At 49.7% G+C, this 16,587-nt stretch overlaps 1 protein-coding gene across 1 annotated transcript in view; it reads right to left on the bottom strand.

Moving 5' to 3' along the window:
• ANTXRL (ANTXR like) overlaps positions 1 to 13,014 on the bottom strand; it is a 64,355-nt gene extending 51,341 nt beyond the window's left edge. The window contains exon 1 of the mRNA XM_040607233.1: positions 12,444 to 13,014. Coding sequence (XP_040463167.1) covers positions 12,444 to 12,607 — 164 coding nt within the window. The 5' untranslated portion in view covers positions 12,608 to 13,014. The remainder of the gene's footprint in view (positions 1 to 12,443) is intronic.
• Between the last annotated feature and the right edge of the window lie 3,573 nt (positions 13,015 to 16,587).

The raw sequence follows: 16,587 nt of genomic DNA, 5'->3' as shown, positions 1-16,587 counted from the left end.
TTATTTCACAGTGAAATTTCTTGTTCCACTCTGAATTTTATGCCTGGGCTACTCCAAAGGCGGTCAGGAACAAAAATTACATAAAGGTCTCTGACAATGGGGCAGCCAGCTCTTCTACAGCGGTTGTGTTGGAAGCTGTAACAGGAACCATCCATGACAAAACCCACTGACTCAAAGGGAAGTAGAAATAGGTCTGAAATGATTTACCATACAATTTGGAAATAAATTTGGTAACTCTTCCATCTGCTTTTGTTCCTTTTGTAACATAAAATAGAAATATTTTCTTCTAGTTTAATTCTGAATTCACTAAACCATCTGCTAGCAGATTACTTTCCTAGAGCACAGCTTTGCCCTCGCAGCCACACAGAAAGCAGAAAGCCTTGACTGAGCTATTCCTCCCAGAATGCGTAGGAGAATGTTTCCATGAATTACTGTTTGTTTCAAAAGAGAAAGCTTTTCAAGTAATTCAGCAGGGAAAGGCAGTACTGGTAGCTGATTCGCTGGATTAGCATTCTGGAAGTCACTCCCGGGCTGTGTTACAAATTTCTTGTGAAAACTTGAGCAACTTGGTAACGTGCACAAACTTAGACATTCATGCTGCCATTTCCCATGTATGAAACTGCATTACTGGCACTCCCTGGCTTTTTTATGCTTAGTCTTACATCCTCAGGGACCCCCACAGTCTGGTGGGACTCAGAGCCTTCCACACAGCAGCTCAACTGTAAATGACAGGTGGTTTCTACCATATGGATCTATGCCATACACTCTCAAGCCATTAAAAAGGCTACGAAGCATGAGAAATCAATGGCTTTAAAAGCCCTGCATAGGACTGTGGTGTTTAAGAAAGAACAGTTCAATTGCTTTCCTTGCTAGGCAAACTCACATATTGGGCGCCTTGGGCCAAAAAAGCAACAGCACATCCAGAAGTATTGCAGGGGCTTAGAGAACTAAAAAATTTCAGAAATTTAACTACTAGTAAAACAGTAGGTTCCTTCTAACTGCTGCCAAGACATTTTTCTGTGTAAACATATAAAAAAAATAAGTGAGAAAATGATCCTGTATCACAATTCTCAGTTCTACTACAGGCTTTCCAAGCAACCTTACGTCAGTTGCTCGTGCCCATGTAGGTCAGGTACAGATCAGCATACAGAAGCCCATGTATGCAATATAACATGGCACTGCCTGCCCTGCCAGCAGTGCTGGCGGAGTGGAGGAGAAGAGCAAAGATAAAGGAACAAGAACCAAAAGGAGACCCCTGAAGTAAATAAGCTAGAATAAGCTTGCTCATGTAACCCTGTGTTTTCATGCCGCTCTTCTGGAGAAATGGCGATTCATTTGCAGAAAAACCTGGTGATCAAAGAATGCAGAAATTGCCAGGCACTGAGGGAGGGCAAAAACACACTGGGGGCTGCTCAAACCAAGGCTCTAGAACCTCTGCAGTCTCTGATTTATATGTGCTGCGCAGCAATACACTTACATATTCATGAACAGCAACCAATGAAAGGTGACGGCACTATTAGCAAATAAGCCCTTTTCTCGTAATTAAAAAATAATTCATACTGATGCAAAGTATGTACTTTAACAACTGCTTTTCCAAAAGGAATCTGAGGCAGCTCAACACCTGTATTCTCCAGGATTTTTCTGGAAGTCCCAGACTAAATCTCCAAACATGATGAACTCAAAGAGATTTTCCTCAAATCTATGCATTTACAGTTCCCAATGTTATTTTTATTTAATTCTTCCCCCCCCTTGCCAGAGTCAATGCTTTCAGTTTCATTCTGAGCTTGCCATCCCACTTAAATCCAATTCCTGCAACTTCCAGCGGAGCCACTTCCCTACACCAAATAGCCACAGTTTCTTACTTGGCAAAGACCGACCTATGCTGGATGCAGCATCACATTTCTGTTGCCAGCTGCAGAGGCACTGATGCAATCCAGAAAAGAAAGCAGCAGTGAATTTTCTTTATAACAGTAACAAACCATCCTCTCCAGTACCTTCTTAATTACCCCCCCCCCCTTCCTTTTAGACACCGAAAATTCAAGAAAATCATAAGCCACTAATGGCTGAAAAACATGAAGACTTTTCAAGTGAAAATGCACAGATAACCTTACTCAATACTGTGCACTTCCACGCACTCTGGCTGCAATGAGACACCCCTTCTTGGAACGGCTACTGCCAGTGACACTAGGAATTGGTTGTAGGCATCTATAGATGCTCACCTCTGAAAAACTAGGGAGGTCTCTCTGTGTCATCAGCTAATCCTCACAGGAAGCATACTGCGTTCTCAGAGTGCCTGGCTCTACACCACCGAGCTACAATCCCACTGAGCAGAGGTACTTCAGCATGGCAGTGGGTGTTCTTCTTCCCTAACAGGAGTTCTGCACCCACATGTCGCTTATCAGCTGAGGAGTGTTAAAGTGTCCTGATATATCAGCCAAGAAGTGTCAAAGCCAGACAGAAATACTAGCAAGAAAATATTACTGTTTCAAAATCCCATTTAAAGAGTACCAGTGAAGTGGTCAGCACTTAATCACTTCCCCCACCACACTCCTCCAAGCCCAGGTGTGTCATTTCCCACTGCAAATGACGCCCAAATGCCACCAATGCCAGTCATGTCAAGCCCCTCATGCAAACCCGTAGGGGTGGCCTGGGCTATAGAAGAACCTGATTTCCCCTCCCCCCCACCCAAGTTTACCTCTAAAAATTCCTGTTTGTAAAATATTTTTATTTGCTGTTTGATATATATATATATGAATGTACGTATGTAGGTAGGTATGTTTTAGAGGCTTCTGGAGTTTGTCCTGATAGTTTCATCTGTTGCCCCAGAGGCCTGACCCACATCACCAGCAATGGCAGTTTTAATGGCAGATTAAACAAAAAGTTACAACAATAAGAATGTTTGCTAAACTATGTACCAAGTTGCTAAAGGCTGTGAAATATTACTCCCAACGCTGAAACAGAAGATGCCCACCACTACTGAAAATACAGAAGCATTTCACTGCCTTTGGGATCGAACTTTTCACACTGCAGAACCACTGACAGCATGAACTAACTTGCTGCCCTTAACGGCTGGATCAGACTAAGAGGTTCTTGCCTTGGTTTCCCATGGCAAGTGGGAGGCTCTAAGCTCCTTTCTGACCATGGCCAATGCTTGAAAGCCATATTAATTTTTAACCCCACAGTTACAGAACCCAGAGAAAGCCTGGGGTCTTTCAGTGATGCTCTATACCACACATCATTCTTGGATGTCCACACAGCATGATTTTTACAGCAGTTTTGGTGCTTTTGTTGTTTCCCTTAGCACCTTACAGTAACTGAAACCAAACTCCTGCTAATCGGTGTACCTGAGCTGACAGGAGCCTTAGACAGAGCTCCGTGTTGTCCCAAAGTGCTGTCAGTAGACAACCACAGACAGACTCCTTGCCTGGCCTGTCTGGCCACAAAAGTAAGATTTCAGAGGAACCGTGACGACTTCTGAACAATGAGGAAAGAATAAATAGAGCATGGAAAAGATCAGTGCTGTGCAGAAGAAGCACTGGGCATGCAACTCGCTCATCCACCCTCACCAACAAGTAGGAGAAGCCTCGGGGAAGAGATGCAGCCAGCGAATCCTATGTATCCTGCTGTGCAGGTTTGTACCAGTAGATCCACCAAGCCAGTGCTGTCCCTGTCTGCAGAGGGAGACTATATTACAGCCAGACGCATCTTGCTGGCTCACACCTTAGAGATTCCCTGCTTTCAGCCATCAGCTGCCTGGTCCAACTCCTCACATCAATCAAATGGCCACTGCCACCCAGCCAAGCCCTGGGCACCTCTCTCTCCCTGCTGAAGAAGCCCAGCGAGCCTGATGTTCCCCACAAAGTACCAAGCCCACAAGCTGAAGACCTCTGCGGATAGTGACCCACAGCCACAAGCTGTTCGTGCACCTTTCACGGTGAGGTTTCAGCCCCCGGAGATTACCTAATTCTCATGGTGAAGGAAAATGCAAAGCAATACACAGCTGCTGCGGGCTGCCAGAGCACCACAGAAAGTATTTCGGGGTCTCCTTCTGCTGCCGGTTCCACTGGGGTGAACCTGGAGCGCATCCAGAGGAGTAGCAGAATTTCCCCACGTTCATACCTATGCAATTAGGATCAGAATTAGGCCCAAGAGAAGTGGAAAAATACCCAAAGCAGCTATTCCCTGGTCTGTGAGCTGCGCTCCCTTTACACGTGGGACAAAGAGAAGAGTCAGCAAACCACAACACAGGAAGGAATGTTCTCCCTCATCGGCACTCACTCAGAGGAGCAGCTGCTGCTGCTGCAGCTCCTACTGCTGCTGTTTTCCTGAATTTCACATTGCTACTGCTTGATGGGAGGGGAAAAGAGGAGGTCAGTGAGTATTTCTGGTGGTGAAAGGAAGTGATGCGATTGCAAGGCTTGGTTCTGCTCCTGCTTGCTTTGGAGTGACTCCTCCTAACTTAGCAGAGCTCTATGTCAGTATGAAAACAGTAAGCATGTCAGTCTCATGCCTACTTGTTGTGCCGTTAGCCAGGATAGAGTTAATTTGCTTCCTAGTAGCTGGTGCAGTACTGTGTTTTGGGTTTAGCAGGAGAATAATGTTGATAACACGCTGATGGGTTTGGTTCTTGATAGGTAATGTTTCATACTAAGTGAAGGACTTCTCAGTTTCTCAGGCCCTGCCAGCGAGAAGTCTGGAGGGGCACGGGAAATGGGGAGGGGACGCAGCCAGGATAGCTGGCCTGAACTGGCCAAAGGGATATTCCATACCATGGGACATCACACTTAACATAAATGGGGGGGGGTGCGATCGCAGCTCAGGGACTGGCCGGGCATCGGTCAGTGGGTTGTGAGCAGTTGTATTTGCATCACTACCTCTTCCTTCTCCTTTTGGATTTTATTCCTCTTTGCCTCTCTCTCCTTTACATTACCATTATTATTATAGTTCTTTTAAATTCAATTACTAAATTGTTCTTATCTCAACCCCTGATTTTCATGTTTTTCCTCCTCCCCATCCCACCACAGGGCAGAGGGGGTAGGGAGTGGCTGGTGGTACTTAGTTGCCAGCTGGGGTTAAACCACAATGCTACCCCGATCCGAGGTATTTCACTGCTGTTTGTGAAGACAAAGTGCAAGATGAGCTGGAAATCTCCTCTTCTTTCCTAATGGGCTCCCAGAGGCAGTAGAAGCTGGAGCCCAGAGAAATCCAGCAGCACAACTCTGGCATACGGGTGCTGCTCTAGGCTCAGTTACTGCAGCAGGCACAACCCAGGAGGGTCAGCTGTGCCAAGCTGCCAGGAGCTGACACAGATCGACCTAGTGCAACACACATCAGACTGGCAGCTTAGCAGTGAAAGTTAAAACCCCAGCACTACCCAAACAGCAAATATTTTTATTACCACATGTATGCAGAGAGAAGGCAACAGGACCCAAAGCCTTTTCTCCCTGCTTAAAGTGAGACAGTAAAACCCCTTGAAGGTACAGAGCTGCTCCTTGTCCTGTTGTACCACCCACGCACATTTGCCTCTGTTACAGATTCACTGAAGGCAGCAATTCCAGGGATACTGGAGCAAGAAATAGACCCCTATTACTGAGGCTGGGTTCAGTCTGAGCATGGTATCAGGGGAGTACAACACCCTCTCAGTTTGCAGGTCCCCGCAAGTCTCTGTCCCCTGGAGCTAATGGTGGCCCTGTATACAAGATGCTGCTCAGAGAAGCAGCACTTTGCTGTTATTTGGAGGGCTCTTTGCGGCCGCAACCACGTTGTAGACAACAGAATTCTTGCACATGGTTAATAACAGCTCTGCAATAAAAGCAAACCCTGGGGCATCTAGTTTGTTGTGGTTTCAGACGTGCACATGTGTGTGTTCATCCACGCCTCTGCTCCCTTCTGCGCCCGCAGAGCATTCAAAGTGACAAGAATCCTCCCCTCCCAAACAATGCTTCTTGCAAGCATGGAAGGGACCTTGACTGGGCGATTCATCCAAGCAAAGAACTAGTTTATATTATCTGCTCCAGAGGCACTAGAAACACTGGTGGAGACAACCATTCTGAGACAGCCTTTGCTTCAGAATACTTGCAACATTAATGGACAAGACAAGGGCTGGAACGGGCAGGGGAAGATGCAGAGAAGTGACTGGAAAATGGATTCTAGTCCTAGACCAGCACCCAAGCACAGGACCCAAAGTACGTGAAACCAAAAGGCTCCATGACCAAACCCATTAATTTTAGAGACAGCTTTTCTCCTATAAAACTACTGACAAAGTCTGCAATGACATTACAGACTTCTCTAAGTCATTATTAATTAATCTCAAAATATTGCCTTTTGCTCCTGCAGTAAGCAGTCTAATCCACAAGTCCTGTCCACCTGGTGCTATAGGTCTTGCTACACCCGCAGCCAACAAAAGTGAAATTCAGAAGCCTTTCTCACCCTGCATCCAACCACTTTGGATATTCCTGTAAAACTCCAGCACTGCTCTGAGCAGCAACAGGGCTGGAAGACCCACTCTCAGCATCCCAGTCTTTTTCAGCACAACATGAAGAGCAAAGCAGGGCACCCAGTCCCAGCCACTCTGCAACACTCACAACAAGGTGCAAATTATAGGCAGGAGCAGGAAGATACAACTCTTGAGCTGTGAATAACTGACAGGGGTCAATTCATCCTCTCCACATTTTAGACAAAAAGGTTCAGTCCTACACCTCGTGCAAACTCATGATTCACACCAGCCTTTGGCCTGCAAGCTCAGACAAAAGTAAAGAAATTCTCAATCACTGAGCACACACAAACAAAAACCCTAGATAAGTAGGAATCTTACGGTTTACTTCCTTGGCCCAAGTCCCAAATAAATCAGATTTAGTTACATGCATAAGTAGACTGCAAATGACAAGCTGCCATGGCTTTTTCTTCTCATTAACTGTACACATTTTATGTCAAATAACCACTACCCATTAGCTTTGCCTTGCGTTTTATAAAGAATTTTTTTCTTGGGGCAGAAGGGAGGAGAACTGGTTTTCCTGAACATTTTTCCTGCCAAAAGGCAAAGCTGGCAGAATAATATCAGACAAAATACAAACAAATAAAACCTGGTTCCAATAACATAGGTATGTCTGAAGCTGAATAAAAATTTGCTTTGGAACATTCCAAGCAATTATACCTGACAGTAAGAAAATCACAGCACTGGCTGCAATATAACCACAACAAAGAAAGATGCAGAGGCAAAATACCAACAGATTATGTTTGGACAATAAAGAATATTGCTTATGCGTAGAATTTGAGAGTGTAAGAGGTGTCATGTAGATGATGTGGCTACATTATAAAGGGGAAGCAGGAAAGTCAGCAGAGGAGGAAGACAGACACAGACACAATTTTTAAATATACATGCATAGTAATCAATGCCATTTAAGGAACAAAGCTGATACTTTTGTTCAGTGAGAACTCTCCTCAATCTCAATAGGCAGCTGACGTGCATCAGGTCCTACATTTTTCAATGAACTGAAGTCGGGCTGCAGTAAGTAGATATCCTTGCTTACAGAAAAGGGAGTTCAGCAGTGGTTTAAACAAGTCAATGTAAGATTTTCAAATGCAATTAAGCTGGGTGACATGTTAGAACATGTGTTCAGGCACCCATCCTTGCCAGCAGTCTGATTTCCAACCACGATAACGTTAGTCACACTCTTCCCCTCCTCACACACTACATAAAACCAGAACAACATCAGACAGAGACAGCAAGGACAGAGAAGCTCCCACAGGTCCAGTTCTGTCCTAATGTGCTCGGGCTGGGACCATGTGGGCGCAGGAAGAGAGGCAGAGGGCTGCAGTGAGAGCCCAGGGCCAAAAATACTTCCTCTCACTAGTCCTTGTAATTCACGAGTGCTAAATGCATTCAAATCATTGGCAAGGAAATCGTCCAGGGAGGGGAGCAGAAAATGTGTTTACCAAACCCTGTTTGCTTTAAAATATAGCATAGTGTGAAAAAGCATAGTATGCAAAAGCAGCAATTCACTATAGCTGCCTTAAAAATTGTAAAAGTTGACCTGGCCTAGAACAGTAACCCCTGAAATGTTCTGATGGCTTTTTGGCTTGCCTGAGGTGAATTAGGAAATATCAACCCGTTTCCCTCCCAACACCTCCCTCCCCCACAAAACTAGCTTTTCAAGGGGACATTGCAAAGGGAGGCACAGACCCAAAACCCCAAGCCAGGAAGGGCATGGGGCAGGGTAGCTAATTTCCCATCTAATCAGAGGTTGTGCTCTTCCCCACCAGCTCCCTACCAGCGACACCTCTGGAGTGAGACTTACCAAGTGAGAGGCTGGCCACGTTGTACCAGTATAATTACCAAAGCTGCTGTTGACAGGGATGCTCTTGGGAGCACAGGAGACAAAGCAAAACTGATGTGAAAGACAATATGGTTGTGGGCTCAAGAGACAGGGGTACCATGCAGAGGGACTCCCCAGAAAATCAGGGAGAAGCTGAGGAGTGGAAAAAGGGTAGTTAGACCAGCTTCTCCCCAGAAAGAGAGTTACAACCACTGCTCTGGAAGAAAACCAGCCAGGGCTTTACTCAAGCCATTTGTAATGCCATGGTCTGTGCCGCCCATTTTTCCTCAAAATCCAAACAGTTTCTTAGCAAACATCCCAGCAGGAAAAATGAGAAGATACTTTTGTCTACTTCACATTCTGCCTCCACCCCACCCCACCCCCATTTTCCATCCTGTCTTACAGTCAAAAAGTAATCAAAGAAATTTCTTTATATTTGGTAAATATAAAATACAGACAGTTCTGCAGCTCAGATCTGTCATGTCAAGCATCGCCGGCAGCAGATATTTATGGCAGTTATACATCCTTACTTTAAAAAGGTTTCTATTTGTTGCACTAATAAACAATCATAGTGATGCTACCAGGCACTGTTATAATTGGAAAACACTAGAGGTCAGACATCCTTTCCACTGTGCAAGTGCATTTCAATATGATTGCAAACAACAGCTGGATGTTAACAGCAATGCAGGGATGAAAGGGAGTTATTTACATACTCAAGCACAAGGATGTCACTACAAGACCTGGCAGTTAAGCAATCAAATCCCTAAGAGGACCGGTCCTCAGCAGTTAGGGATGGGATTGAGACCAGTTCTTCCTGCACCTGGACAACCAAACCAACTGAGAACTACACAGCTATCAGTTATGTTGGGCTCAAGAGCTATGCTTGTTTAAAGGTAAATATGAGACCTTTGATACCATGCATGACTTTATTTTACCACACGCCACAGAAGAGACGGGTATGCCAACTGCCTTACCTCATGCAGAGGGAGTGACTTAGCTGCAAACAGAAAAAATTCTGCTGCTTCAGTATGATACTTTAAAGTCTTCCATTACATGTCCAAATAAGCTCAAGCCTGCATAACTTGTAACGTATGACATACAGACAGCACAAGCTTGCAGACTCTAGGCAGCTGCCACTGCAGCCAGCAAATGTCCACTCCTAGCTTCAAGAGACTTGCTCGTTTAAGCATCCCCAGAGACAAGGCACTCCTAACGTCCCAAGGCTCTGGCAGTCAGACAATCCTAAGGAAGACGGTGGCAGGTCTTCCTCCCACACATATTGGTTTTCCCTTTCATCACATCAGCTTCTTGGGCATCCGAGGCTTAGTTCCACTGCTCTGATCTTGCCTATCCCATGGAGTTAACATAAAGAGCTGCAATCAACTTCAGGCGGAGAAAAACTGTAAGAAATCAGCAAGCTGCTTTTTCTAATTGGCAGCATATATATTATACCAATAACTTCACCAGCAGATGATCTTTTCCATCTGATGGTTGTTGCCTGCAGGATTAAATCCCCACAGACTTGGCCTGGCAGAACAAAAAGGAAAAATCATGCCCCAATAAAGTCATTGCAGTAACACGGTGCTTACATGCATAAGGAGAAAGGTTTGTCGTCTTCTTCCAGTTTGCCTCCTATTGATCTGATATTACATCTTTCTATGGGGAAGCAAAGCAAAGCAGATTTAAAGTCATTTTTGTTCACCCATGCTGGTGAACAGGGGCTGTCGTTCAGCTATAGAATGTGCTACAGGGTCACAGGATTAAAGCCTGGAGTTTTCACAGAGCAAATGCTTCAATCCCCTTGTTTGACAGCTAATTAAAACTGAATGTATCTAACTTCAGACGGGCAAGGCACCAACGAAGGGAGGCAATCCCCAGGCCATGTGGGGACACTCTGTGGTATATAGGGCTGGATTTTTCTGGGAATTCTCCCATTAGAAATGACAGCCAGAATTCTTCCCAGATAAGTGTCAGCATAGAACCAATTCTAAACAAAAAAAGAAAAACAAAAAAACCCCTCCATCCATTGCATTTTCAGATTTGACCAGCCTTCTGACTGGCTTCCTGCCTTTTCCCTACCAGAAGCACCCTGACCCTTCTCAACACTAATGGATTATCTAGTTTCTTCCTGGTGAACTGTCCCAAGATCCAGACTATCCATTCAGCCAATCCTCCCTGCCTCCATAAAGGTCCTTGTGTTGCGCCAGATGTCACAGAATACAGCTGGGACTAAATACACCCTCAGCCAGCATGGGACCTATGGTTCCAAAGATCTGGCACTAATATTACCCATATGGATTGTAATGAATATTTCTTTTCTGTAATGAAAAACTTGGTAGAAGCAGGGATGGATTCTAAAACCACCTGGGGGCCCAAGTGAATTGACTGAAGCATTTTACCAAAAAGGATCTCTTTGGTGTAACTCTTGAAGGTTACAAAGACTCAATTTGCCACTGAAGCCAACAAGAATTTTCCCACTGGAACTGAAGTGCCAGACTTTTACTTCCACCACTTCTGCAGTGGACCGCTGTACTGAGTGGATAGCACCTGAGCCACGGCAGAAGACCTGCAGCATGCTAAAAGAAAACATTGATTTCATGTCCACAATACTGAAGAACTACTTGCTTACACAATCACCTTCCTATTGCTTGACTTATCAGTAACTGAGCAAATCACTCCCTTCTCTGCCTTGATTTCCCCAAATACAACATGAGTGATAACGATCACCCCAGTAAAGTGCTTTGTGATCTACAGGTGAAAAGGAGCATAGGAGTGCAGCACGGTGATTGCTAGGGGTAAGCAATACCTTGTAAATGATGTCATGTCACAGAGAAAACCCTATTGCAATCACCAACAGTTGTTGTCACAGGGAATTCAATATGAGAAGCAAGCATAACAACAGTACCAGTCACTTCTTGAAAGCCTGGTGAGAATGACTTTGAGAACTAACACTAGCCCCCCACAGAGCTCTTTGTAGACACAAAGGTTATTTCAGGAACAAGCTCTTAGTGAAAGGAAACAAAACAACGATCACATCACACATGTTAGCGCATCTATTAGAAAGGCAGAATGCCTTTGGTCTTCAGAGCCTTTCGCTCTAAAAACAGAATCACTACCTAATGATACCTTTTTCTGCTTCTTGAATATGGGAATATATTGGCTCCTGAGTGATGGTGGCTTTTTGCCTCATGCAGGCTGTGCAAAAGGCCTGATGGACTGAACAGTTCTCCCAACACGGAAGCAGCACAATGCAGACTTCATACCAGGCTCGTGGGTAATACTCATGAAGAAAAGGCCTCAGACTTTCATAATACCATGTTGCATATGTAACCCAGGATGTATTAGATACATCACACTGAGTATATGTGGGAGACTAACAACATACTCCCCGAGTTTAACCCTTGGCTGTCAAGCCAGAGCAGTACACCAGAATAAACAGAAATTTGTGCCTTCTGAAAGGCACCTATGGGTGCACCAGTTTACCACTCACTTTGCTACTGCTTGCTACAACACACCTTTAAGTGGGAGCTTAACCATATCCTCTGGTCATACCTAAACTGAGCTAACACAGTATTAAAGAAACGTATCAACCTATTTTAATAGATGTAACACAAACACAGGTAGACAGTTCCAAAGTAGCTGAGCAGAAACAAGTTTTATAAACCTTACAGTGAGTCTGTAAAAAAACAGCCACTGCATGCAAGCTGTCTAGTCTCAACTTCAGGTAGCTCTGCACATCCCTGGCACTGCTAAATCCCACAGCTGACATGTCGGTGCTCAGCCCAAGCCTTGACAACAAACTCCATGAGCGTGGGGGTCGCTGACCAACACCCCCTCAAATGCAATGTTCACAGCCCATACACCATGCGCTACAACCTGAAGGCAACCTGATTTCCAGGGTTTGCATGTGCAGTTAACCCAGGATAAAGCACAGTGCTCCCCTAAACGCTTCTCTAGGGAAACGTGCAAGTTTTGAGGAGCAAAAATAAGGACCCTGCCCCACACATCATGTTTGGCACCAGGGAAAGTGGTGGAAGGCACCCGGGGAGACGGCGGAAACAACGTCCCTGCTGCTGTAAGGAGGCACTGAAGGGTGAATAAGCGTTTTTAAATGCGACTGTCACTTACTTATCCAGGACGAAGTAGAGATCAAAGGCACCGTGACAGGAGCGCTGCTCTTCTTGCCCTTCTTCCTCCTCCTCCGGCCGGGCGCAGGAGGTCAGGCTCCACATCGCCACCAAGAAGCAGCACAAAAACGCTGCTTTCTCCACGTTGCTCCTGCAACTCGCCATCTTTTCCCTTCCTTAATTCTTCCTCCTCCCCCAGTCTTTCTCGCTGCAGACCTTACGGGCTTTTCGAAAGAACGCGGGGGGGGGGGGCGGGAGGAAAAAAACCACCAACTTCAGGATCTGAGCTTAACCCTGCGGGCTCAAGGCAGCCCTGCCCGCCGGGCACCGGGCTGCTGGCTCAGGGCTGGGGGCTGCGCCCGGCTGCACTCCCCCCGGAGCCCCGTCCCCATGCCCCGCCGCCTGGGCGCTGCCCCGAGCGGCTCAGCCCCGTCCCGCACCGACAGCGGCGGCTCCTCTCGCAAGGGCCAGCGGCAGGAAGGGGAGCGGGGGGAGGGAGACAGGATCTTATGGGGGCAAGCTGAACCGGGACTTTCCTGTTCCGGGATAGCGAGGTGGGACAGGCTGCCGCGAGCGGGGGACCGAGGCTGGGGACCGCTGCGCCCCAGCGCCACCGCCCGCCGCGGGCACAGGGCGGGTGTGTGTGCCCCCCCGCCCCCGCGGGCTGCCCCGGGGCGCCCGGCAGCCGCAGCGGGCAGCGAGCCCCCCTCATCCCCGGCGGGCGCTGCTCCGCGCCGCCTGCCCTCGGGGCTGGGCAGCGGGGACGGGGGCTCCGCCGGCGGCGGGGACGGCCCGCTGCGCCCCGGGGCATCTCCGCACGGCCCGCTCGGCCGCAGCCTGGAGGGGTGCCAGGGGTCCGGGGCTGGCAGGAGTCCTGAGGCGGCGGGGACCGAGGGGCGTGAGCCGCCGAGGGGGGAGTAAGCCGCTGTAGGAGCTGGGCGTCGTTCCGAAAACCTGTAACAGACCGGAGGTGGGAGAATGACGGCAGAGGGCACTTTTAATTGCAGGAGATGAGCGCAATTAAAAACGTTATTGCCTGGGGGCGGGGGTAAGGGCAGGTCTGCACAACCCTCTCAGGCCACAGCGAATTGTTTCTCCTCCGAGGTAACCCCCTCCCCCTTATTTTACACCTGGAGTCCGCACACATCCTGCAGGCAATGAGTAATGACGAAACGAAATCTCTTAATGGGGGCTTTGCACAGTAGCGTAACCGCTACCAGCCCCATACACACGGGTTACAAAGCACTGCCCTAAAGAGCTAACCCAGCTCATCTGGATGCCGTCTCCAAAGTTCGAATAATTAGTGGCTTCCAGCCGCTTCCCCCTCCCCCACACCCTTTGCGGCCCCTAATTAATGAAAAGAGCCACGGGGAGGGATGTGAGCAGAGTCACTTTACATGACAGAGTTGGGACTAGACGTTTCTCTGTTTTGCGGGGGGGCGAGCGCTTCCCAACGCGAGTCAAGGTCGAGGGAATCCATCCCCTGCGGGGTGCTGGCACGCTGCCCCAATCGGGCGGTAGCCCCCCCAGCACCCAGCGCTGCGCTGCGAGCCTCTCCACGCGGGAAGCCACGCCGTAACGCTCCAGCCAGGAGCCGCCTCTACGTGCCCACAGCAGTGACACCTCCTGCCCACGGGCAAGCTGGCACCCGAGGGGCGCAGGGCCCACTCGGGTGGGGCTCGGCCCCTTGCCCTGCGGGGAGGCGCCGGGAGGGCTGCGGGGTGTTTCCCCGCAGCACACGGCAGCGCGGCCCCGGCGGGAGGCGGCGCGGTGCCCCCGGCCGGCCCTGGCCCCCTGCGCCCCGCAAGGACGCGCGGCGCCCGGTGCCCCCTCCAGCAGCCCCGCGCCTGCTCTGTGCGGCGTGGCCGCCGCCCGCAAGTCTGAAATAAAGTTTGCGCTGCGGGGAAAGCGTCTCGGTTTCAGCTGTCTGTTTCTGTGCTGGACAAAGTTCAGACGCATCCAACCGCGGCGGCGGTCGGGGACTTATCAAGAAAAGATTAGAGGGTCCATCGGTTTTGAGCCGCTCGCCCAGTTTTATCTATGCACAGCTAGAAGCTGAATGCACTGCTTGAGCTAACCACTGTGAAGGTTTTTGCGCACTGCCCAGTTGAGGCCCAGCGATTATTTAGATCATGGAGAAATACGAGAAACCCACATCCTCCCTGGTGACATTCACAAAAAATGAGCAAGCGGCTGCTGGGCAGCGGGAACCCCCCCCCTTCCCCTCGCACCGCCGGGCTTCGGCCTCGCCGGTGCCCACTAGCGGCCGCAGCCCCGGCACGGCGTCCCGGCCGCCCTCGCTACCCCCCGCCCGGAGCCGTCCTCCCCCCGCAGCCACCGTGCCCTTGCAAAACGCAATGAAAATGACGATAGCTAAAGATTCCCTCCGTGCTTCGTGAATATCACACTGTTTCGTAAAATACGCTGCAGACTTCAAGGGAGTCTCCAAGGCACCACAAAGAAAAAAGCCGGCTGCAACTATTTTCTGACCGTGTGCATTGCCCTCCTCTGACCGCTAACAAACCACCTTGCCCTCCGCAGAGCGCGGGCTGCCTGCCCTGCCCGCTCCGAAGGGTGCGCGGTCCCGGCGCGGGCGGCTCGTTTGAAGGCTCGTCGGGCGCACGCAGAGGCGGCGGCAGCGCCGCGACGCGCCCGTTACCGGCGGCCACGGCTGGTGCCGAACACACCAAACACCGGGGACCGGGAGGGCCGGGCGCAGCGTGGGGCTTGCGGGTTGTGTCTGCGGAGCCGCCTCCCGGGGCCGCAGCCTCCTACTTCCAACAAAACAGGTTTTCCCATCTGCCTCAGCCCCTCCGGTGGCTGTCACGCACGGCGGGCGAGCCTGACGGCTCCGGAACCGGAGCGAGGGGGGTGTGTGTGGGGGGCGGTTAGTGCTCTTGTCCAGGGCAGGGGAGCGGGGTGGCCGGGCTGGCGAGGGGCGCCGCCGGAGCCGGAACCGGGCCGGGGTCGCAGCCCCGGGACTGCCGGTGGCCCGGCTGCCCGCGCTGTGGTGCCCGGGTTTTGTTCGGAGGAAAACTAAACGGCCCGTCAGCTGCGCTGCCCGCGAGGTGCGGATCTCGCCCTGGGACACGAGTTACCTCGGTGCCCGGACCGTTTCGCAGGGATTCGGGCTCCGTCAGGCAGGTGACAACGTCTGCTCATCCCTGCCTGCGCCTTCTGTGGCTGTCCGCATTAAGGCTGCAGAAGTGTCAACCTTGCCATAAGAATTGTGCATCTCGGTTTCCTGCCACCCGCACCCCAAATCAGCGAGTGTTCCCCAGGAAGCCTGAGGAGATGCCAGCGGCACACGAACGCGCCCGCGGGGGCGTCCGGCGCGGGGCTGCCCGCAGCGGTGGCTCAGCTCCTGCAGCCCCGCTGTGCGCTGCAGCCGCGCTCGCTCTGCCTGAGCTCAGACGGAACAAACTCCGGAGTTCATCCTCGTCAATCCCTGTAGCACAGAGCGCGGGGACCGTGGGTCACTCTCTCTCCATTGGGATAAGATTACTCTTTAATTGCAGCGAAAATCCGTCCTTTCAAAAGCATTAAAGGGTTGACGTTTCTTCTCCCGATACAAGCTAATATTCAGATTACATGGACACTAATCAAATAATCCGGGTTATTTCATTTGTCAACATGTTCATAAAAATTTTCTACCAGGCGTTAAAGGCATTTATATGGAACGACATCTTTCAAAAGCAATGTCGCTAGTCCAGGTTTAGGGAATATTTGATTATGACAAGACGTTTGATGGTTTCATTTCACATACCAGCTGTGCCACAAACCGTTTCATACCTCAAACAAATCCCTAATTTTGTATTCTGCGAGTACTTTGTATGAAGAGGTGATTTTCATTATAAGCCGCTCTCATCAATAACCTGCAGCTCCCAGAACAGCCTTGCATGCAAAACTGCCGTCAGAGGCTCTAAAGGACAAGCGGCGAGCAGGCTCTGCAGGTCTTTTTGTTTGGTTTGGTTCCCCCCTCAACTTCAAAATAAACTCTTTCTGGAGCACCGGTACAAGGGGGAATCCCGTCCACCTTCTGAGCCCCCCCGGCCCCGCGCCCGCCCCCGCTGCGGTCCGCAGCCGCTCCCGCGATGGCTTCTGCTTCGGGAAGGGCTCCGCGCCCCCCGCGGGCGCTGGTGGCA

The sequence above is a fragment of the Falco naumanni genome, chromosome 9, assembly GCF_017639655.2.
Source record: "Falco naumanni isolate bFalNau1 chromosome 9, bFalNau1.pat, whole genome shotgun sequence".
NCBI lineage: Eukaryota > Metazoa > Chordata > Aves > Falconiformes > Falconidae > Falco > Falco naumanni.
The sequence above is the reverse complement of the archived record's forward strand: the minus strand, read 5'-3'. Positions and strand labels throughout refer to the sequence as shown.